The sequence below is a fragment of the Bidens hawaiensis genome, unplaced genomic scaffold (assembly GCF_021521415.1).
Source record: "Bidens hawaiensis isolate Kalapana, Puna unplaced genomic scaffold, B.hawaiensis_p1.1 tig00009577_1, whole genome shotgun sequence".
NCBI lineage: Eukaryota > Viridiplantae > Streptophyta > Magnoliopsida > Asterales > Asteraceae > Bidens > Bidens hawaiensis.
The window spans coordinates 848,060-873,538 of NW_027491716.1; the positions used below are offsets into that span (position 1 = coordinate 848,060).

Below are 25,479 nucleotides of genomic sequence, written 5' to 3' on the forward strand. Positions count from 1 at the left end.
TCACCATACCTCTCCAAATTTAATTCAAATTCCTTCTCATAGATTCAACAGCCGGTAAGCTGGTAGCCGGCCAACCGCACTCCTCCGCCATAGTAATTATGGATCTACAAATCAAGCATATCAAGCATGGAACCCCTCTTGCTCTTTGCACTTTACTGCTTATATCCTTAGCTTTTATTTATCTTTTATCAGGAGAAGGCACAACCACCATGACCTGCAAGCTTCATAATTCCAAACAGTCCTTAGCCATTGTAAGCTTCTTCAAACTTCGTTAATGTTAATGTTTTAGTAATTATCTTGTGACCATCTATACATATACACACACCATCTGATATCTGGTCCCACACCATTTCAAATGGCCGTCCATATAGATGTTTGACGACAGTTTTAACAAAAAAAAAAATCAAAGTATGATTGTCTGTTGGTTTATGGTCAGAACGGTTGTTCGTATATTGGTCCAACGACCATTCTGACCAACAACTTTCAAACTTTGGCCTTCAATGGTCAGAATGGCCATCTGAATATTGTTCATTCGACCATTCTGACCAATAACTTTCAAAGTTCGATTTATATGGTCAAAACGACCCTCTGAGTGTTTTATGAACGACCATTTGATGACGTGAAATCAAATAAGGGTAGTGTAGCTATAACATGATCCTATATTGAGTTTGATTCGTAAACTATCGTGTTTCGTGTGATAATTGCAGCACGATACCTCTATGTATAGAGATGAACTAGAGGCAGCTTTGGAGGGAGCTTCCATGGCCAACAAAACAGTGATCATCACCATTGTGAATCAAGCTTACACCGAGGGCGACAAACCAATGCTTGATATTTTCTTAGACGGGTTTTGGCTAGGCGAAAACACAAGGCAATTGACAAACCATCTTTTGATCGTGGCGGTTGATCAAATGACATTTGAACGGTGCAGGTTCTTTAGATTACACTGTTACAGATTGAAAATGGACGATGAAGACTTCGTTAACGAGAAAGTTTATATGTCGGAGGATTTCATAAAGATGATGTGGCAAAGAACCCATTTTCTTGGAGATGTTCTTCGGCGTGGATATAACTTTGTTTTCACGGTAAGTCATGTTTATTTGTTTGTTTATTTATTTTACAATGTTTGGAATTTTCTCAATTCCCCGAATTAATGAATCCTCTTAAAACAGGATGTTAACGTTCTTATCAAATATCGTTAAATGCATTAGGTCATTAAACTGTCGTAAGGAACTATAAAATGATAGATAAAAGTATAAAGTAATACCCGATTACAAAAACAAAAACTAAAAGCTAATATATCTCATCTTTAAAATGTTGAAAAAAAAGTAATTAGAAATTTATTTAGAATTATAAGTCTTAAGCGTGTGGAAACATGTTAAATAATCTGAGGGGTTAAGCGTGTGGAAATGCACTAAGTTCTAATCCGATTTATCTTAGGAGTTAGGCATTTGGAAATATGCTAATTTTCGATTTATTCATTTATTTCCTCGCAATTTTACTGTTCCTTTTCAAATGTGTTTTTGGTGTGTATATTTGTACACTACGCAACCGAGCTCATTTGTAATTTGTATTTTCTATATTTCACTTTTTTCTCCTGAACTTTGTTAATCTTTTCTTTTCTTTCTTTTTTTTTCCACAAAAAACTATTCGTAACAGTACAATATAACTCCTATGATTTGGTTTGAATTTTAATGCATACTATATTTCACAAATCTTTCGACTTTAATCATTATTTATTATTATTATTAGAATATTAATGCATCGACTTAATTCGTTTTTTTCTATATTTTATGTTTTTCATTGTTTTGACTTAGTTATTATTTTCAATGTTTCACGTACGATCTAATTTTTCTAAGTTAAAGCATGTGCGTGGTTCAATGTTTTACGTCTTTTTTTTATTTAACGGTCTCACCGCAATACTATTTTGATCTAGTTATTCATTTCAAATGTTATATGTTTCAACTTATTCTTTTCTATGTTTACTTTATAAGTATTTAATTTTAACAAACCCTATGTAAGTATTGTTATTCATTTTAATGGTTTTTGTCTGCATATACTTTATAACTTTATTTAACTTATGTTTTATAAGTTGATATGTGTGCGTGATTTAACATATTTATGCCTAATTTTTGTTTGGTTTGATGATTCTACCGCAATGTGCGGTAATATACTAAAGTTTAAAACATATTTTTATATAAATATTTATTATCAATGATTTTCCAGTTATGTAACTATTTATTTAGTAACCGTTTTGTAGAACGTTAATACTATATTCTAAAATAAAATATTATTGTAGGTATATTTCTATAACTTGGGATATTTTCCAAACAGTTTAGCATATATTAGTTGTTTTTGGGATTTCGATGAATTGGAGTATTGGACCCAACGACGACGCGACTTTTTCTTCCTTTTACTATTATTATACAACGTATATTAATTATAATTATAAATAATTAATATAAAAATGTGTCCTTATTTATGAACAAAATTGAGGAAAAGGAAAATAAACACCATTTCCAAAGTATAACATCAAAAAAGGTTTCTTGTAATCGATCTCATTATCATCAAAATTATATAATATTAAGGATACGTTGTCCTCAAAAGTAGTTTTTAATAAATAACTTTTTAAATTAGTTAGATTAGATAGGATGAGTATCATTATATAACTCCTAAATTATTTAAGAACTTAAAGAAACTTTTAATATATAACTAACGTTTTCTATAAATTTTTAGTATGTTAATGTTATTTGAGTATAGTTTTATCACTTTTTACATCTATATTTATGATTACAATTACGAAAATTTGTTTTTGCACATATCTAAATTTTTTTTACACGTATGTACATTTGTTATTACATAAATTTTATACATATGTAAACTTGTGATTTACATTTGTTATCAAAAATTTATTTTAGAAATATAATAAAACTACTCTTTAACAATAATAATATATAAAAACAATTTCAAATAAATAGTTGATTGTTAAGAGTTCTCAAAATTTTTAAATTTTTTGGAGTTCTGTAATGAAACTAACTCAGATATATAATATACTCATATATATTAAGATAAAGGTTATTTTATAAAGGGTAGCAAAAATAAGAAGAATGGTAATGATTTGTAGCCATAAGAAAACTTCTCAACAAAATAATGAAAAATTAATAAAAATCAGAAAGAGTAAAAACACAAAAATGTTTCCACAATTTTCCTAGTTCTCAAAAAAAAAAACCTCACAATGTTGAGAAACAGCGATCATGGTGTCTTTTTATTTATCATTGCGTGTTTTTTTATTATCTTAATTGATTGTATCTTTTTTCATTAAACATTGTGTAATTTTTTTATATTATGTTATATTACTCAACATTGTGTTATTTGTTGTTCGGCATTGTGTTATATTTTGTTATATATCGTGTCTTTGTTTTTTATTTATCATTGTGTTTTTTTTTTTATTTTCATTATTGTGTTTTTTTGGGCATTGTGTCTTTGCGTAGTTTTTTTACAGAAATGATGGGAGAAATATTTTAGATTTTTAATTTTATATTTATATTTTCGGTTATTATTTTTTTGAATTTTTTTTAAAGAATTGGTTTTTCCACAAACCCTTCACACACATCTTATTTTTGTCTCACTTTTCATTTTAACTATCTTTTAAGGTATTATAAGAGTATATTTTGAGTTCACCAGCCATTCTATATAGATTTCAACTTGACACTCATGTCATGTCATTATTTAAAATATAATTTCGTCGTTAATTATATTATCACTTAACTTTTAAATATTTGTATAAATTACACAAATTAGTAGTTTATTTTCTTACAGTCAACTTTGTTTTCTTGCATCTTATTAAGCTTTATCAACTCATCAAATAATTATAGCATAAAATATGCTACAACAATGTTCAAATATTGCATTCATGATATTTAAATATTACATTAGAAAATGCTAACACTTAAGTTTCTAGGGAAACCGAACGTAGGTAAGGATAACGAGATGGAACAACGGCCATTATTGACGATGGATGACCACCAACTTATGCGTATACATATTACCGTTAAAATATCATGACGGATTACAGATTGACGTTTGAGTCTCTCTGTGTGTACTGATTTTTTATTATTTTTTCTTCATAGATAAAACAACAACCATATCCGTTAAAATTCCATTAATAACAAAGTTATTAGCTGGGTCTGGGGAAGTGAAGAGTGTAGGATGCAGACAAACCGTATCTTTATCCCAAAGAATAAAGAAGTTGTTTTCAAAGAGACCTCCTCAAAAACTATATGTATAAAAATTGTATAAAAGAAACAAAAGTTTAATGTTAGACCTCTATAAAGTAGTTAAAAAAAACAATAAATAAGTAGGTAATAATATTTATAATAATAGTAGTCGTAATAATAAATATATAAGGAGAAATAGTGATAATAGTGTTAAATACTAAAATATAAATATAAGGTAATAATTTAAAAATAAAATATTACAATAATAATCATTTAACTCAAAGAACAACTAGATAAATACAAAAACACATTAAATTAAGTTGAATTATATATATATAAGACACAAAATTGGAAAACTTGGAATGTATGGGGGGTTTGAAAGGAAATAATCAAAGTGAAACAAATTAGGTAAAGAAAAAGCAGCCCATTGGAAATTCTTCTAACTAAAAATCAATGTTTTAAAAACCAGTTTTTTACTCGTACCGGATTAGATTAAAAAATGGAATAACCGGTTGAACTGTTTTGTACCGGGAGGTTTAAACGGATTGAATAATTTACCTTGTAATTTCATATAAATGCAACTTTCACTCAAAAATAACCCAAAAGTATATGATTTTATTAAAAAAATATAATCTAATAGTTAATTCATAATAAAAAATAATACAAAAACACTTGATTTTCAAAAAATAAGCCAAAAGTTTACTCATTTCAATGTTAATCGGCAGGTAAAAAGTAATTTTTAGAAAACATGGGCCGCAAAATATCAAAAATCTCTTGGACTTAAAACCGGTTTGCTGGTTTAAACCGGTATTTTAGAAAAAACCGTCGGTTCGATATTCTAGCAAACCGTCCAAAAATACCGGACACAAAATACCGGTCTGATATGCGAAACCCGGCATTACCGGTTCAACCAATCGGTACGAACCGGATTTTAAAACACTGCTAAAAAGCATACAATGCCCTTAAAGTTAACCTTAATCTTACACTTGTTTTTAAAAATTCTTATCCTCAATCATGTATTCAGAGAAGTACAGACCTATCAAATCATGCATAATATCTTAACCAAGTCAGTTTTGGTTTATCTCTAGCACTCCTCCCACCCATAGTAATGTTTTCTACGGATCTAACAGGAGCCGTCGTCTGTCTTCTCTTTACATATCCAAACCATCTTAATCTCCTATCTCTTAGTCGTCCCTAGTGTTTCCCGGAAAACATCATTTTTTATTCGGTCCATCGTAGCGCCGTGGAATTTTTGAAGTTTTTCGTTTTTGTTGTTTTCTTCTTTGTTTTTTCTTTGGCCATAGTCGGTTTCTTGTATTGTAAATGAGACTTAAAATAATATATTGAAAGCCATAAGCTATCAAGTAACTTATACTTTCATGTTGAATTATTTACAGGACACTGATGTTTTGTGGCTAAGGAATCCATTTCCAAGGCTTACCCTAAACGAAAAAGTTGATCTTCAAATAAGCGTAGATCAGTTTATTGGCAAACAGTGGTCACAAACTAATCTAATAAACACTGGTTTCTACATGATCAAATCCAACAACAAGACAATCGCATTGTTTGATGAATGGTATGGGCAAAGAAACAACTCAACTGGAAAGAAAGAGCAAGATGTTCTTGTTGAGCTAATGCGGAAAAGAGCTTTTAAAAGGTTGAGACTTAGGGTTAGGTTTTTGGACACCATATATTTTAGTGGATTTTGTCAAGATAGTAGAGATGTTAACGTTGTTTCAACTGTGCATGCAAATTGTTGTCGGAGTATTAGAGCAAAAGTCACGGATTTGATCACGGTTATTCATGATTGGAAGAGATTTAAAGATCCAAACCGGAATAAAACAATGGAATATAGATGGTCGAACCACTTAGCATGCCAAAAATCATGGATTTCGTGAGTTGTTTTCCGTGAATATATATGGTGTTGATGTGCTGGTGAGATTGATAACTAATTACACTATATTGGTACACAATGTTCATGTATTCGCGAGACGAATAGCATGAAAATGCTTTGATAGTTAAGTGTTTTTTTTTAAATATTATTAGTTGTTATTATTATTATTATTATTATTATTATTATTTCTCTTATTCCACCATAGTGCATAAATAAAAGCTTGCAAAATTCTTAGTCTTGATAAAAAATTTGGGTACTTTTTTTTGGGTAAGTTTCATTTTTATTTTTTTTAACTTTCAACATGGTATAAAAGTTGTTAAGGGTCGTAACTGATTTTCAATTAATTCTAGGTTTTAATTTTGAGACTTTGTTTGTTTTTTTGGATTTTTTTTTTTTTTTGCATTATGGAAAATTATTTATGAACGTTTGGACTGGATGTATGGATGTTTGGATTGAAATGGTGGTTTAAGTCACGAGGTTTGGATTATATTGTTGTTTTATTAAACGCGCGGTTTAATAAAATTATAATTATATCTCATTGTTATATTTATATTTTCCGTCCGTAGGTAACACGGGGTCTAACCTAGTATATCATTATAGTGATAGATCTAGACAAAAATATCAGAAGTAACACTCAAAAATATTTTTTACCTTATTTCATACAATGCAAATGAAATTTTTTTAATCGTATTTAATACAATATCTGAAATTTTTACAACATTTTTTTTTGAACTTTGTGTTGCACTGATATCGTGTCACACCCCGACTTAGGGCCTAGGCATGACACCCGTAGTTGGTACCTGTTTTGTAAATATATCAGAGTTAGTTGGTTATTAACGGAAGTCTTTGTTTAAAATAAAATATTAATTTATTTTGAAAATTTCTCGGATAATAAATATCCGAGTAATTGATTTACAAACCTTATTAAATCTTGATTTTAATATTTTCATGATTAAAACTGAGTCATCTCCATAAGCGAACATCTAACTCCATGAATGATTCTTATTCCTTGCTATATGAACTATACCTGCTTTCCTGTAATGATGGGGAAAAATACGTCAGCGATATGCTGGTGAATCGTTGACTCTAAAAACATTTATAAAATCTTTGACTGACAAGATAGTTTTCTTAAGCAATCTCTACAAAAACGTCTCTTATTTCTGGGAACTTGTGCCACTACCATACACACACAATTATGGTTCTCCGGGAACTGATGCCCATTGGAGAACTTTCGTCATGTCTGTTAGCCTGCGGCCACGTAACCTTGATTGATAGGTTAACAGATATGTTTGGATCTAGACACATGTGTACTCGTTCTGAGTTGCTTTTATTCTCTACCTTGTGACTTAGGGATCACGTAATCCTTTAAAATTTTAGAGATCACGTAATCTCATATAAACATTTGACTGACATTTAAGATAAACAACCCACTTATCTTAATGATTAACTGTAAAAGGTTTAACGTATTCATCTGTGATTGTCTTTTCTGAATGATGTGGTGATCTCGTTTGAAAACCCTTGTGAATGAATGGTGATTGATCTTACATGGGTATTCGAAGTTTATATGCCTAACCTTGCACGGGTAGTACTTCTACTCTTTATCGCGTATTGAGGCTTAAACCGCCAGAACCTTGAGGCTTGGCACGTACTACGAGAACCGGCACGCAAAACGAGGCTATATGTGTGAGTTGTGATGTGATTGGAGTGAGAATGAGATTGTCGTACGCCTTCCTATTTATAGTAAGTTTTGGACATCTTCGCGTCACACGAAGGATAAGGGTATGGCTGTTCGCGTCGCGCGAGCCGACCTTAGGTTCGCTGAGTCATCGGTAGGGTTGCCACATGTCGCCATGTGTCCACACGTGTCACGCGTGCAGATTTGTTACTTCGCGTCGCGCGAAGACATACTATGTCAGTTTAATGTATTTTGTCTTTCGCATAGCGCGAAGACTTGAAGCCTGATCCTTAGCGTCGCACGAAGGAAAAGATTTCATATTTTCACTTTCTGTCCTTATACTATCCAAAAATACTAAAGCGGCCCGAGTCTTTGTTCGAGTCCATGGCGTGCGCGTCGAGTGCTTCGCACCCTCCGGTAGGACTATGGAGAGTGATTAGCAACATAAGAACATTACTATGAAAATTCTCTTCCTTATAACGAGCTTTCACTTCTTTTCTTTTTTTCATGTGGGATGAAAGTTACCTCTTCTATGTATACCCATGTGGAATGCGTCCATTTTCTTTCATCTTTCAATGTGGGATGGATTTTCTTACTTTCTTAATATGAGATGCTTTGTTTTTCTTATCTCTTTTCTTTCTCATTACTAGTAAGAATATTTATAATCCTTCAACTTTCAAAGTTGACATTTTTAGCCCAAAATAAATATGGGAATTTCCAGGATGTTACAAAATCATTTCTTGGAATTTTCGTTTAAAAAGATTACTAGTAAGACTACCGTTTCATCTTCCAAGTTTCAGTTTTAGAATTTTCCTAATTTTAGAAGGGACAAAATTTAAACCACAAACTCATAACCAATTTCAAATTACACATAAACCCAAATATCTAAAAAACCAAAATCAATCACTCAATTGCTACCAATGAGGTGGCGGTCCATTGTCAAAGGCAAATTATTCAGCTGCTACCAATGGGGTTTGGGAAGAGGAGGTCTTGCGTTTAAGTCCCAGCGACAACAAAACTTAAAAGAAGTTCACTGTTTAACAAAAAATAAAATAAAATAAAATCATTCAATTGTCCATAAACAATTCCAAATTAACAATTTATATAAGCAATTAAAATTTTAAATAGAAGTTGAAGAATACCTAAATTTAACAAGTAGAATTCAAACCGTGGAAGAGGGGACTGAAGGAGTAGCGCTCATCGGCTACTCGGCTGAGCATGGAGGTCCAATGACCGGAGGAGGGCACCAGGGGTGGAAGCAGTGGCTAAGCATGGGGTGGAAGCAACGGCTGAATGAAACTTTGTGTTGCTGAATGTTGATGTCCGGCCTAAACCAAACGTTCAAGCATCAAGGAATAACCAATAGTGGTTTTATTTGGCTTGGACTTAAATTTTATGGGCTTTAATTGGTTTCGACTTTTAATTTTGTTGGGTTTTAAACAAACAACGGTAACGCTATATTTTTCAGGGGTAGCGAAATATGAAAACTAACCAAAACTTATAAAAATTTGCACTGTTGACGAAAGGTAAGGGGAGGCTTTCTAGACTAAGTCTGTCCCTGTGTTCTTAACATACCAAAACGACTCCTGTAACCAATAGTAATTCATACAAGCTATATCTTCTAATTGATATTTAAGGAGAAAAAAAGAGGAACTTTAATTCAATTAATTCATTTTCCTATATCAAAGTTACCACTTTCATCCAAAGCTTTACTTTGATTTTTTTCCTGCAACATAATTTATTTCTATATTCATTATTTTGATTCTTTGAACTGAAATTATTTAGAACTAGTGGGATATCCGCGCTACGTGCGGGAATTAGATTGGTGATGGTTTGTTACGTAAGTGTGTTGGCACTCATTATAACAACTGAAGACCTGAACATCAAAAATGGTATATTCGGAATACTCTGGTGCTTCAATCAATTGACCTGCTCGATTATTAACAAACCTTTTATCGCAAAGGAAAAAGAAAAAAACTGTTATATTTGAGCTATTTTTAACAAAACTTTTATGAAAGCGCGCATAAAAATAAACATGTTTCAAGGATATAATAGAAAACTAAATTAGTTTAAATTAAATTTTATAATGAAAAAAAATATCCCGAAACACAGCTTAAGAAATAAATTATAAAAGAAAATTTTAACAAAAGCCATTGGATAATATGGAAGTGCTTTTATTTACAAAGGGATAAACTAAAAAAGAAATTTGGATATAGTGTGAAAAAGCAACATTAAACTTATTTTTCTTTGGTATGGTGAATATGTAAATTATTATAACCATGAAAGAGATGGAAGCAGTTGAAAAGAGAGAGACAAAAGCATGCTTTATAGACTTGTAACCTATACATAGAAAGTAGGAGCAGTAGAGTAGTGTCATTTTGTGAGCAAACTAGAATCTCACAATTAATATGTATACAATTTTCTACGACGTCTAGAAGATAATTTTTTTAGGATATAGCAAATTACAATTATTATTGTTATTTAGAGTACTTTTATATCGTGAAATGGATTCATCAATATGATTCTTAGCAATACCCTCATTCACATCTTTCGACGGGCACACGCAATGATGATGACGTGTACCGGCTCGGCTTCACATAACTCGAACCCTATATCCGTGAACGCCTAGTCCCCGTGTGACTTTCTTCCTCTATTCTGTCTTTGATGAGGCCCAATACCGGCCCACTTATTTCCCTTTCAAATCCTTTTTAGCCCATTTAGACTTAACGAGCAGCACATAATTTCTCTTTCGATCATTTGATTTACCTCATAATCACATTTGAACCTCAAAATTTTAACGTTATACTTGAAACTAGAAATCGATCATTTTAGTTTTCAAACAAATTGAAGGCTTGAAACCAACGTGTAACGTTTTTCGTCTTTGAAACTGTTGCAACTAGCTGAACCAAGATTGTTTTTGATAACTTTACCGGTCATGTTCAAGATTCATCTTCTGGTATCACATTGTATTGCCTCTAGTTCACAACTACACGAGACAGAGCACATGAAATAAAAGCCATAAATACCAAAATAAAGATAGTAACGTAAATAAACCAATCAAGTTAAAGTCATAACTACCAAAATAAAGTTTAATAAAGTAAATAACCCAATCACGCCACCTTGCCTACATATATTGCCCAACATGAACTCCATGCAACCATTACAAGTCACCATTTACTCTCGAGATTTAATACAAATCCCTCCTAATAGATTCATGAACAGGTAAACTAGGGTCACCATTGCGCTCATCCGCCCGAGTCTCATTAGATAAACCATTAGCAACAATGGAACGCTCATTCAAACCAGGAAGCTTGGTTGCGCTTTGCACTTTATTGCTTATATCCTTACTTTTGATTTATCTTTTATCTGAAAAAAACACATCGGCATCCATAACCGCGATAACCGACAAGCTTTATCATTCCATACCATCATCAGCCACCGTAATTTTCGTCATACTTGATACTTCGATAACAATATCGTAAATTTGATTCATTTTTCGAGTTATTATTTGCTTGATTAGTGGATTTTGCGAAAGCTTGATGGTTTCTAGGGATGCATATTGTTGCTGAATGTTTTTGGTGATTCTGTTATTTGAGATAGCAGATACTAATCTTTTACATTGGTGAGAGAAAAGACATGTTCTGCTATATCAGATAGCGGAATTCCCAAAAACACTTCACTGTTGACCACCAGAAACCATCTTCTTTCGGCTAAACCCACCAAACCACCAAAAAAATTCTTCATTTTGCTAAATTATATGAGTAAAGATATATTCATGTTTTTTTTTTTGTGATGTCATTATCAGGTCTCAATGTATAGAGATGAGTTGGGGACAGCCTTGGAGGGAGCTTCAATGGCGAACAAGACAGTGATCATCGCGATTGTGAACCAAGCTTACGTTGAGGGCGACAAACCGATGCTTGATATATTCTTAGACGGGTTTTGGCTAGGAGAAGACACAAGGCATTTGAAGAACCATCTTTTGATCGTGGCGGTTGATCAGACGGCTTTTGAACGGTGCAGGTTTCTTGGATTACACTGTTACAAACTGAAAACAGAAGGCGAGGAGTTCATCGACGAGAAGATTTACATGTCGGAGAAATTCATAAAGATGATGTGGCTATGAACCCGGTTTCTCCGAGATGTTCTCCGGCGTGGATACAACTTTGTTTTCACGGTAAGTTCGATCATTTTGCTGCATGCATTAGTAAGTGTTTCTAAAAGAGTTTTTTGGCATGGAAATTAGGTATTAATACAGAAATATAACTACAAATACTCACGAGACATATATTGTCAAATGGTTTAATGATTTATAAAAAGCCATATTCACTTGCAGCTAGCGTTAACTTAACAAATGTCTTTTTGCGTGACATTTCAATCGTGACATGACAGATTTTCGTCGCGCAATAGATTTATTCTCATGTGCCACATAAAAATTTGATACACCACGACAAAATCTATTGCACCGGTAGTGGGGTGAGTTGTGTGAAAGCTTTGGCTGAAACAATTTTCTAACTAAAAGTAAGAAAATTCAAATCATATTTTTATAAAACAAAATAGGCTTCGATCCTTATTAGTTAAATTCATTATTTTGGTTATTTTTCTTATATAAAGTTCCAATTATTCATTTCCATATAAAATAAAATATATAAACTAAAACAAAAGATTATTATCTGGTTGTAAAAAGGTCGAAACAAAGCAAAAACTAACTCTCTAATATTAAAGGCATTGAAGGGATTTTAATATTTAATCAATGTTTTATGTAGAAAAAAAAGTCAACGAGTTTAGATAGGCCAGAGCCACCAGACCCATCACAAGACGACTTTTCCTTCCATAAACGACTTTTCCTTCCATAATACATAGTTGTGTTGCTTGTGATGACATTGAGTTAAGTCTTACAATGAACAATAATTTAGATTTAAAAGAAGTATTTGTAAAATTAAAGAAAATTGGATTAAAATAATTCCGTTTGTTGGCCATTGAAAAGTAACATTTTCAACTAACAAAATGCATGTTAACGGTTTTATCTTTTAACATATTTTCTTCTAACGATCCGCGACTTACAAAATCCTATCACCGATAGTCGGAAAAACGTTTTTGGCTTGCAAACCCAATATTTTTGTCCCAAACATCTTTGTAAACTTAGATCTAACCTTTTAGAACTTTTTTATAGTAAAAACCCAAGTTATTGAGGTTGCTGAAACCCTAGAACCACCATCGGAGTTAGTTGGTGGTGTTCAACTGGTGGTGAGTCAGTTGGTGGTGGTTGTGCTCAGGTGGTGGGCGTCAGGGGTGGTGTTCAAGTGGTAGGGGTAAGTGGCGGTGGTGTCCAGGTTGAATTTTCCAGCCAAAAACGTTTTTCCGGCAACTGACGACTAACACCGTTAGGATTCTGTTTGTCGCGAATTGTTGTGAGCAATTACGTTAAAAGATGAGACCGTCAGTTATGTGGCAATAGCCAATAGTTAGAATTGTTTAAATCCAATTTTCCTAAAATTAATACAAAATATGTAAGATCAACTGTTCTTATAATTTGAATCATCCTTAAATAAGTGTTTTTACATAATCAGATAAAAAATAATGAAATAAAGAATGCGGTTTTATAATCATCTTTACATAAAATCCACATCAACTATAATACATGTTAAAATACGTAAGCTATCAAGTAATTCGTGGTTTTGATTGTATTGTTCTTGGTTTTGTTGGCTCTAGTATCTTGCTAGAGTTTTATTTGATGCATATGTTGTTTAAGAAGAAATATATCAAGTAATTCTTAGTAACATATGGTTTTGAATCAATTACTATATATACAGGATGTAGATGTTCTGTGGCTAAGGAATCCGTTTTCAAGGCTAACTCTAAACGAATCTGTTGATCTTCAAATAAGTGTCGATTGGTTTAATGGCAATCAATGGTCACAAGGGAATCCGTTAAACACCGGCTTCTACATGATCAAATCCAATAACAAGACAACTGCATTGTTTGATGAATGGTATGGGCAAAGAAACAACTCAGCAGGAATGAAAGAACAAGATGTTCTTGTGAAACTAATGCACCAAAAGGTTTTTGAAAGGTTGAGACTTACTGTTAAGTTTTTGGACACCAATTATTTCAGTGGATTTTGTCAAGATACTAGAGATGTTAATGTTGTTTCGACGGTTCATGCAAATTGTTGCCGAACTATTAGAGCGAAAGTCAAGGATTTGCTTGCGGTTGTTCATGTTTGGAAAAGATTTAAAGATCCATCTGGAAATAAAACACTAGATCACAACTGGTCGAATCACTTAGCGTGCAAACATTCATGGACTAAGTGAGCTATTGCCCCATGAATATGTTATAGATAGGTGAGACTGGCAATTGCACTATGTGAATAAAGTCGTTATATAAGACTGTATGAACACACAAATGTAATGTTGTGCTAGTTGAAACAAAAAATTGTAATAGTGATAATGTATACTATTGGAACTAAGATAATATATAAAAGTTATAGAGCTTTGTAAGATGAGTTACATAACAAACCAAAAATAAAATTATGATATCCATGATTGACTAATACGTGTTTATTGAAATATAAAATTAAAATTAAAATTCTTGTATGCATAAAATATATTAACATAGATGGTAGAAGAAAATTACAAAGAAGTGGATGACAAAAGCCTCCCATAACATCAAGGGATAAGATCTTCCCTTGTATATCAAGTTATGGGCTGCAATACCTTTAATTCTTTTTAGTGTTAAAGTCTCTTTAAAACCAATATTAGTTAAAGAGAACATAATACCTTACAAGATATTTTAGTTACCAAACACATCAGCATTCTATGGCTTCAATATGCATCAATGCTGCAATGTACCGAGCTTGCAGTTCTCCTCACCTAGCCACCAAAGAACCATCTCAACTTGGAACCACACGCTCTTTAGGCACCAAACAGGATTCAACATTTGTAAGGCTGAACGTTAAAGACCAAAACGGTCTAATCACACCTCAAGAACAGAAGCAGAACAATAAGGTAGTCGAGAGCAGTGACAGTACAGAAACTTCTTGTGTCAAATTCGCTGATGAGCGGTGGAAACACGGGACATGGGATTTGAATATGTTTGTAAAATCTGGAAGAATGGATTGGGATGCTCTAATTGTTGCTGGTAATAATTTTTGTAATTCATATGCATATTTGTTTTCTTGAATTATTGGCACACTAAAAGTCAAACTTTGACTCTTTTTGGTTTTGCAGAAGCCAGGAGAAGAAAGTTTCTTGAATTATATCCAGAGGCAGCAACGAATCAAGAACCGGTGCTGTTTAGAAGCTCCATTATACCTTGGTGGGCTTGGATTACACATTCTCACCTACCTGAGGCTGAGTTGCTCAATGGTTAGTCTTCATATTATCTTCTAATATGCACTTACATACTTGTACTTGGTCTAATCCCGGCCAGTTCGGGTTTTCAGATCAGTCTAGATAACATATTTGTCATGATGTAGGTCGTGCTGCGATGATTGGGTTCTTTATGGCTTATCTTGTGGATGTTTTGACCGGGCTGGATGTTGTGGGGCAAAGTGGTAATTTCATATGCAAGATTGGTTTGTTCATGGCGGTCATCGGTGTAGTTGTTTTTAGGCAAACCGATTCGCTGAAGGATTTGAGGAATCTAGCAGATGAAGCTACGTTTTATGATAAACAATGGCAAGCATCATGGCAAGATCAAGATTCAGCAAGCAGTGGAGATTTTGGAGAAAAAATGAAACACATGTATCAGCAACTAACGAAACTGTTTGATCCCTAAAGAGAAACTTGATTTATAGATTATATATTTATATGTATGAAACTAGTTAGAATTCCTGCCAAACATATGATTGTACCACGAAAGTGCTTGTACGTGTAGTCGATAAAGTTTTGTCATGACTCATGAGCATTATATATTGATAGTCATATAAGTTTTTATAAACACTTCACTCATATTCAATCATTTTCATATTTGGTAATTATTTAATATTTCTGCATTCAATTCACAAACTTTAATATTTTCTTCACCCTGGAATTCTTTCACATGGTGTAGGTCCCTTAAACCGGATCTTACAACGTGTTGTTGAATCAATCTTAGTTATATGCTAGCGAAAATCACATATAACCAACCGAGATCTCGGATCTTGTTGGGTGTTTGAGTTATTTTCTATATATGGAAAAATGGAGAGTTGGTGGGGAGACAAGGTAAAGAGAAAAGGTTTTGAAAAACGGCTATGTATTATGGGCATGCTTCACCTTTTATAGGTGAGAGTAGAGGTGTACAAAACCGGTTTTAAACCCAAACCGAACCGGTTTGGTCAACGGCTGGTCAAAACCGGTTTGACTCAAACCGGTTCGGTTTATAAACCGGTTTAGACACAAGATAGGCCAACCTGGTCACGTCGGTTCGGTTTATAAACCGGTTTTGGCCGGTTTTAACCGTTTTTCTCAAACTGGTTTGGTAGATATTAAGGGGAACCGGTCATGAAACTGACGGTTTGGGTCGGTTTGAAACCGGTTGTAAATCCAAACCGGTTCGGTTCGATTTGCCTAAAACCGGTCCCAAACCGGTTTTTTTGTACACTTCTAGATGAGAGCTTGCCATGCATCTTTCTATTATTTTCATGGCCCAATAGACTTTTGTTTACAATGGTTTCGGACCCAAATATGCATAGATAAAGAAACAAAACATAGAATACAGCCGTTGATAAAATAAAATAACCACATAATTGGGCCCTACACATGGATAAGGCCACCTTAATAAGAAAAAAAACATAATATCACGTGACTTTGTTTTTTTCTCAACTTTTGCAAAGTTCACATTGTGATTTCTTTTGTAATGAAAATAAACACAATTTGGTATTAATATAATGATGTTTGACTAAAATAATTAAAATAAAGGAAACAAGTCATACTTTCTCATATATTAATCTGGACAGGAGATTGAGTTTACACCCAGCAAACAAAGTCATAAAACACATATAAATCTGGATATTGAGGCAATTGTGCAAGTTGTTGCTCAGTCAAAAGACAAAAATACCCTTTATTCCTAGTTGGTGAATGGCTTCCTAGCAACTTGCACTATATTTATATTAAAGGTCTTTAACTAATTTATCATTTCTGGGAAGATACACTTTGGAGCCCATACTCTCTATAATGGGAATGAAAGACAACTTGGTTCTTCCTTTGTTGACTACTGAAATCATTCAGTTGACTTATTTCAAATGTCAAGCCTGGTGTCCTAACATCCACTCTTTAATATATCCTAATAAAAACCCAATCTTTTTCAAGATTGTAAGTTCTTTGTAACAATCATGAGTTCCCACCCATCTTCTTTCTCATACCTTTGGATTCTCACAATCTTTACATTCTTTCATTATTCTTTGTCTAAACAAAACTCCACAAGTATTCTATGCATCGGATACGAGAAAACCGCACTTTTGGAGTTCAAAAACGACCTCATCGACGGTGCAAACCGACTCTTTTCCTGGAACAGAAGCAATGCAGACTGCTGCAAATGGTACGGAATCACTTGCAACAATCAAACCGGTCATGTCAGCGAGATCCACCTTCGTGGGCCCGATGATGCAACACCATACTGGGACACCCAAGAAACATCAATACAAAGATTTGGAGGGAAAGTCAACCCTTCATTGCATAATTTGACTTCACTTGAGTATCTGGACTTGAGCTGCAACGATTTTGGAGGGAACCCGATCCCAGCCCTCATTGGGTCTCTCCGAAACTTGACATATCTGAATCTTTCAGAGTCAAGATTCTCCAGAGAGATCCCGAGTGAATTCGGGAATCTTTCCAAGTTACAAGTACTCAGTATCCGGTATCTTTATAGCGGTGATCAGTATGTGCCACGGCTTAAGAGTTTGCAATGGTTATCGGGTCTTTCGTTCTTGCGCCACCTGGACATGAGCGCGGTTCAACTCGGTGATGCATTTGATTGGCCACAGGTGACTCAAACTCTCCTCCCTTCTACTCTTGTAGAGCTGCATTTATCAAATTGTGGGTTACCTCCTACCACACCTAGCTTAACCATGGTTAATTTTACTTCACTTTCAATCCTTGATCTTTCAAATAATAACTTCAGTACTACCTCGATACCGAGTTGGATTACTGGTTTACAGAGTCTAGTATCCTTAAACCTTGCTTTCTGTGATTTCAACGGGCCGGTTCCTTCCTGTCTAATGAGCATGAATTCCCTTACTTACCTTGATTTGTCGCTTAATCAATTCACGGATATTCAGGCAATGCGTAATTCATCTACAGAAAGTATATGTAATTTAAGAGAATTAGATCTTAGTTGGAATAAATTTGATGGGAAAAGTCTATTCGACGTCCTCACAAATTTGTTCGAATGTGAATCGTCTAAACTCGAGTCTTTAAAATTTGCAGAAAGCGGGCTTTCTGGTGATTTGCCACTACAGCTCGGGAATCTAAAGAATCTGGTTCACATTGATCTTTACGGCAATTCCATTTCCGGGTTAATCCCGGATTCTTTAGGGGACTTATCATCCTTACAAACTCTAGAGCTCGGGTTTAATTCAATTTCGGGTCCGATTCCTGACTCAATTGGAAAACTGTCATCCTTGCTATCGATGAAATTGCGCTCCAATTACATTTCTGGCCCGTTACCAGATACCTTTGAGGGATTGTTAGCTTTGGAGGAGTTAGATCTTTCATACAATGAAATCAATGGAACTATTCCCCGAAGCATTGGCCAACTTACAAAGCTCACGAATCTAAACATCGGGAACAATTTGTTAACAGGTGTCGTGACAGAAGACCATTTTGCTAACCTCACGAGTTTACTCAGTTTACGTGGAGATTCAAACATGTTAAGACTCGAGCTATCGGCTGACAACTGGGAACCACCTTTCCAACTTGGAATATTGAGCTTGGATTCTTGGAGTTTAGGTCCAAAATTCCCTTCGTGGCTTCAAAATCAGACCGGTTTATCCATCTTGTATCTAGGCAGCACGGAGATTTCAGATAACATTCCAAGTTGGTTCTGGAGTACGTTTTCGGGTTTGCAGTATCTGAATATCTCAGATAATAATCTCTCGTCGGTGTCTTTGAACGATTTCATTTGCTCTGAAATGGATGAGGAGCAGAAACAGGTTATATATATGAATCTTGGGAGAACCAATCTTTCGGGTGATCTTCCTGATTGCTGGACAAACTGGGAGTTCTTAAATATCTTGAACTTTCAGAATAATAATCTGACCGGTGAATTTCCAAGATCATTGGCAAATTTATCTTCGCTACAGTCGTTACACATGAACAACAACAAGCTCTCAGGAGAACTACCGGTAGAGCTATTGAACTCAAAGAGCTTACAAATCGCTGATCTTTCTGAAAACAATTTCATTGGAGGCATACCGAAATCAATCGGTGGAGAAGGTACGATATTGAAGGTTCTCAGCCTTCGTTCAAACAAACTGAATGGCAAAATCCCGGACGAATTCTGCAGACTTGATTCTATCCAGATTGTTGATCTTGCTGGCAACAATCTTTCAGGAAGAATACCAAACTGCTTCAACAATTTTAGTGTCATGACTGGAAAAGTTGATCCGGGTCAGATGGTCGATTTAGCCAGCTATGAGTTTATGGGCAGTGCTTGGTTGGTGATGAGAGGAAGGGTGAATGGGTATGGCAGCATTCTTGGTCTAGTAACATTTATGGATCTTTCGAGTAATGATTTAAACGGGGTCATTCCGAGTGAGATCACACAGCTTGTGGAGTTAAGATTCTTGAACTTTTCTCATAACCGGTTAACAGGGAGGATCCCCGAGAAGATCGGGGACATGAAGTTGTTAGAAATATTTGATGTGTCAAGGAATCAGCTTGTTGGGAGTATTCCTTTAAGCATGTCAAAATTGAGTTTCTTGAATTTGTTAAATGTATCATATAATAATTTGACAGGAAGAATACCGTCGAGTACTCAGTTTCAAAGCTTTGAGGAATCGAGCTTTGTTGGGAATGGACTTTGTGGAGCTCCGGTTAGCTTAAGGTGTGAAAGGCAGGGCGGTGGACGGGCGGGTGATGATGGTGAAGGAGGAGGAAGTGACGAGTCTGATGGGCCAGACTGGGGACTTGTTACAAGCGTAGTGGTCGGGTTTGTAGTGGGATTTTGGGTTTTAGTTGGTCCTCTGGTGGGTAGCAAGTTATGGAGGACAAAATATTATGAATTTCTGTATGATATTTGGTGCAAGTTTTGTGGTTCATAAAAGAACAAAAAATACTTCTACAATGTAATCTAGCCGAAGTCAGTGTACTAGTATTTGTATAATCTACTCAGTTAAGAGCCCAAGGGCTTTAACTGTGAAGGCCTGTGTCTGATCAAATAAACATTGCCACTGGCCCGTCTCTTTTGTGAACCCAGCCCATCTGAATCTATTCCAGGCTCCACTATGAGCAATTGAGCATACCGTCACCAGGCCCAATTGCAAGTGCTGATTCAGAAAGTTATCGCTGCATGCATATATAATAATTTTTCGGTCCCGCATATAGTGATAATATAAATCCTGTTTATTTGTTTGATCATGTGAACAAACCAATAATATACCAAATAAAAAAAAATAAAGGAAACAAAATAGAGTAGAATTTAAAAAGTAACTTGAATTCGGATGTTCCCGAAATCATGGGATGGCACTCGGTAGTTGGCAAATTAAGTTCCGATAGTGGGGTGGCACTTGACACTTGGCAAAATTCTATTAAGACGTCAATTCGTCTAAATTAGTGCTTGATTCTAGCTTCCTTTGACTATTACCACAACCGACAATCATCATTATTTACTTTCTTATTTTGGTGGCTAAATTAGAGGAGCAATATGTATTTTATTCCTTTATATTCTGATTGTTTTTGTAATTTCCGATTGAAGAAAAATGCCAAACTCACAAACTTTGATATGGTATCAGAGCAAGGTTTATATACCGCTCAGAAATTAACCAAAAACCCTAATCCCTACTAACCATCAACCATGACAAACAATTCATCGACCGGATATTGTTCTGCTCCTCGTAACAGTGAGGCGAATGTCAAGTCCAACTCAGACGCAAGCCCCATTCCAAGTTTAAATATCAAACAATACCACGCTCTTCTGAATCATCTCGAACCGAAAGTAAACAAAGGTGATTACTGGATTATCAATTCCGGTTGCACCGACACATAACACATCGAGCCGAATGGTTAGAAAGTAAAGTGATATCCAAACACGAATACCCAGTAATCATTCCAAATGGGGATTCAATACCCGTGGAGGGTAGAGGAACTTTCCAACTACCAAACGGAACCACCATAAAAGGGGTTTTACATGTCCCAAAATTCAGATGCAACCTTTTATCCGTTAGCCGTTTGTCAAAGACCTTCAAAGTTCTATAACCTTCTACCCGGAATTCTATTTTATGCAGGACTTACGGACGAGGGAATTGATCGGAGTGGGTAAATGCAAGCACGGGCTCTATCGGATCGAGATGTTGGAAGATAAAAGAAAGGCCATGATGTCAACGGTGGATGTGTGGCACAAAAGACTAGGTAATACTTCTAGTAACAAACTTTCTTGTTTTGATTTCATTCAAAATGGTCTCTTTAAAATTGTGGATTGTGACTCATGTGCAAAGGCTAAGCACACTCGTTTACCTTTTCCGGTTAGTTCCATTAAAACCCAAGAATGTTTCGAATTATTGCATTGTGACATATGGGAAAGGTATAGAACACCTTCATTATCGGAGGCAAGTTATTTTTTAACCATCGTGAACGACTATAGTCATGCCGTGTGGGTTTTTCTCCTAAAACACAAGTTTGAAGCGTCAGACCGTCTAATTAGTTTCCACAAAATGTTGAAAACACAATTTCGAAAATTAATTGAAAGAGTTCGTTGTGACAATGGGGTGAATTTGTCTCTAACCGAATGCAAGATTTTTATAATGAACATGGCGTTCTTCTTGAAACCACCTGCCCGCACACACCTCAACAAAATGGTGTGGTTGAACGCAAGCATAGTCACCTTCTCGAAACCGCACGAGCCCTTAGATTTGAGGCGAATTTGCCTAAAATGTTTTGGGGCGAGTGTGTCATGACAGCCGCATACATAATAAATCGCCTTCCATCAAAAACCATCAACAACAAAACACCTTTTGAAATTCTTTTTGAACGAAAACCCGAATACGAGCACATGAAGGTTTTTGGGTGTTTGGCATATTTTCGAAATACGGATACCAAGGGAGATAAATTTGAATTAAGGGGGGAAGCCCAGCATTTTTTTGGGTTATCCACCTGGAACAAAGGGGTATAAACTCTATGATGCAGTTGAAAATAAAATTGTGTTATCTAGGGATGTTAAATTCCTTGAACACCTTTTTCCATATCTTCTTGGCAATTTGGGCGTTCGTGACTTGCACGCTCCAACTTGAGGGGGAATCTAAATTAGTGCTTGATTCTAGCTTCCTTTGACTACTACCACAACCGACAATCATCATTATTTACTTTCTTATTTTGGTGGCTAAATTAGAGGAGCAATATGTATTTTATTCCTTTATATTCTGATTGTTTTTGTAATTTCCGATTGAAGAAAAATACCAAACTCACAAACTTTGATAATTCGATGTTTAGGTCGATCAATGATGTCTGATATATTAAAATTCTATTAAGGCGTCAATTCGATGTTTAGGTCGATCAGTGATGTCTGATATATTACTTGAAAATCTCGAATCCTCGATGCGACTAGACGTCTAAGAGTCAGGCATGGGGAGTGGTCGTGGACTAGTGGGGAAGGGACAACATTCTAAGAGCAACTACTAGTTTTGTTTGTTAATTATGTGAAGGTTAATTGTTTTAATTGCTTAAATGGGGTGTGGGTTGTTGTGAGGCTTATTTATTTAAATGTAAGTAATGAGCTTATCTTTCATACATGTTAACCAACTAGAGTTGAAGCACGCGATTTGTGGAGGGGACGTAGGTGGTTGACGGACGGTGAGGATATATTCGTTACCTATATAACGATGGGTTAACGTAGATCATTTACGTTTAATGTAAACAACGGTAAAAATAAGCTACCAACACGGTTAAGTAACATGTCTAGAGTTAAAACTTATATTTAATTAAAATAAGTTGAATATAAAAGCAATTAAAAGACTTAAATGTATAAAAACTGAATAACAAAAATATCTTTGCTAAAAAGTAAAAATATAACCTTACTCAACTTCAAGTCGTATGATAACTCAATTAAAGTTTAAGGTATAAATGGACGAATTATTAAAGTTGGTCGTGTGATAACTAGATTACCGTTTAGTGGTAAACGTAAATCAGTTAATAACTTTATTAATTAAAAAAACAATTAAAGCTCAGGAGTCATATAATAACTATACCAAAGTTTAGGGGTTGAAACATAAGTAAGCTGCAAGGGCGCAACTAAAAATAAAAAGAAGCAAACAACAAAACTAAAAAACCACAGTCTGGAATGTTGTTAGTATACATACTTGGTGTAGATGAGGTTTATATTTGTAAAATTTAAAAATTGGATTTTTTTTTTGACGTGTGGTATTAAAATATATGTGGTGTAATTTAGGATTTATCGTATGTATACCAAAATAAATTAAAAAAAGACATGGGGGTATGGTTAACCCTTGAATATAAGAACACCAATGTTGTAAAAGTAGGTTTACAATGCCGAGTACTCCCCGAGTACTCGCTACAAGATACGTCGCCGAGGGGAGTTTCTTTAACTCCGCCTAGTTATTATGAATGGATCAAATATGGCCACCCTTAGCCAGAATCACATTTAGTCGGCAGACTTGAGCCAATTTTCACTTAAAAATAAAACATAATTCTTATTTCTATAATATTAAAGAACAAGTATCATTTTTTTAATTAATGATTAGTACTTCTTAGAATATTTATTATGTATTTCTTCTATTTATATTAATATTTACATATTTTGTTATAAATATTAGTAAAATAACGATATCTGACATATATATAATATCCAAAAATTAATTTTCTTTATATTTATCATGTTCGAGTACTCTCCGAGTACTCCCCGAATACACCCAACTCCCCAGTCGACCGCCTAGGGTCCGCCTAGCGACTTTTGCAACCTTGAAGCACACCATGGAAAATATTATAAATCAGGTATAAAGATGATCCAATTATGTATGGGTTTCGTTTAGAAACCAGATTCTAAATCGATCTTGTTAGGGCCAAACGATTTTGACTTTCGTTCGATCCGAACTATGTCGCTCTGCCCCTATTCTTTTGGGACTTTGATGTTTATCCGTAAATGAGTAAACCACAAAACTATACCTGATAAAATTCACTCATTGCAAAACTATTGATAAAAATTAGGCAGAATTAATTGGAATATATTTGAATAATGCTTTAAATCCTGATCCAAGGCAAGAGCTTACGTAAACGTAAACAAAAATGATTTAATTGATACGACTATGCAAGAATATGTACATTCTCAATTAATCCTTTTGTTTGATAAAGTATGTATCAACCATATGAAAACCCAACAAGGGTAAAGTTAAAATACAAATGACAACAGAAATAAGAATTGTGAGAAATAATCTAATCCATTGATCTCATATTTGAATTATGAATATTAATTTAAGAGAATAAATTGATGGAAAGGGCATAAAGGTAATAACCCATTTTTGTTAACTTTCTGTTTCCACATGGCACATGTCAATTCCCCCATCATTTTAAAACGTCCAAAACTTTTTTATGCAAGATTCTTTTTATAAAAAAATTTCACCATAATAACAAACGTTTTTTTATCTTTAATATGAGTATCATATTGTTATATAAAAATTAAAAAAAATAGTGTGTTTTTTTATATTGTGTTATTTGTTGTTCATTGTGATTTTTAATTGAGTTTTTCAATGCATTGTGTTATAGATTTTGGTTATTGTGTTATCTAGGGGTGTTCAAAAAAATCCGAATCCGTATCTGAAATATCCGAAAATCCGAATCCGAATTATCCGAAAATTCGGATATCCGAATCTTGGATATCCGAATTTTCGGATTCGGATAGTGGGTTTGAAAATTTTCGGATAGTTCGGATATCCGAAATTTATATTTTGTTACTTTTAATTATTTATTTTATTTATATATACATATCATTTTAACCCTAAATCCTTAATCTCATTCGCTTATTCACAAGTATTTCATGCCGCCTCTTCCTTCTAATCTGCTAATCAACCATAAACTCTACATCTCACCGCCGGTTAGCGCCGACCGGTCAAATACTTGAAATACCGTCACATTTTTCTCGATTCAAAGTTTGAAACAACAATCGCAGGTGCTTATCAACTTCGGCGACCCGCTTCGATAGATCTATACTATTGATTCTCCGGGTAAACGATGGGAAGGTAGCCCTTTTGCTATTGCCGGAGAGGAAAATGCGGCGGAAACGGTGATTGATTTCATACTGTGATAGGTGGCGACATAGAGTGCACTTGTTAGATTTATCTATTTTTTTGATTTTTTTTTTCAATGTTCAGATCTAGTAGCCATCTGTTCTTGTAATTTTTTGTGTAATAAACAATAAAATAGTTGTTACTAAATGATAGATATTAATTGGGTATTTTTTTTTTCAAATTCAGATATCCGATTCACTATTCGAACGGATGTCTGAAATTTCGGATGTCCGAACTTCGGACATCCGAAATTTCTGATACG

At 34.3% G+C, this 25,479-nt stretch overlaps 2 protein-coding genes and 2 pseudogenes across 2 annotated transcripts; all 4 read left to right on the forward strand.

Moving 5' to 3' along the window:
* Positions 1 to 209: 209 nt before the first annotated feature.
* LOC143533026 (uncharacterized protein At1g28695-like) lies at positions 210 to 6,115 on the forward strand. Its single transcript, XM_077027913.1, has 3 exons — positions 210 to 251; positions 708 to 1,085; positions 5,615 to 6,115. Exons 1-3 carry the CDS (start codon positions 210 to 212, stop codon positions 6,113 to 6,115), a joined length of 921 nt encoding a protein of 306 aa, XP_076884028.1.
* A 4,685-nt stretch (positions 6,116 to 10,800) lies between these two features.
* On the forward strand, positions 10,801 to 14,112 carry LOC143533027 (uncharacterized protein At1g28695-like; annotated as a pseudogene).
* Positions 14,113 to 14,539: 427 nt separating this feature from the next.
* Positions 14,540 to 15,565, forward strand: LOC143532998 (light-harvesting complex-like protein 3 isotype 1, chloroplastic pseudogene; annotated as a pseudogene).
* A 1,534-nt stretch (positions 15,566 to 17,099) lies between these two features.
* LOC143532999 (receptor-like protein EIX2) lies at positions 17,100 to 20,027 on the forward strand. The gene has a single exon (XM_077027891.1). It carries the CDS (start codon positions 17,100 to 17,102, stop codon positions 20,025 to 20,027), a length of 2,928 nt encoding a protein of 975 aa, XP_076884006.1.
* Positions 20,028 to 25,479: the final 5,452 nt, after the last annotated feature.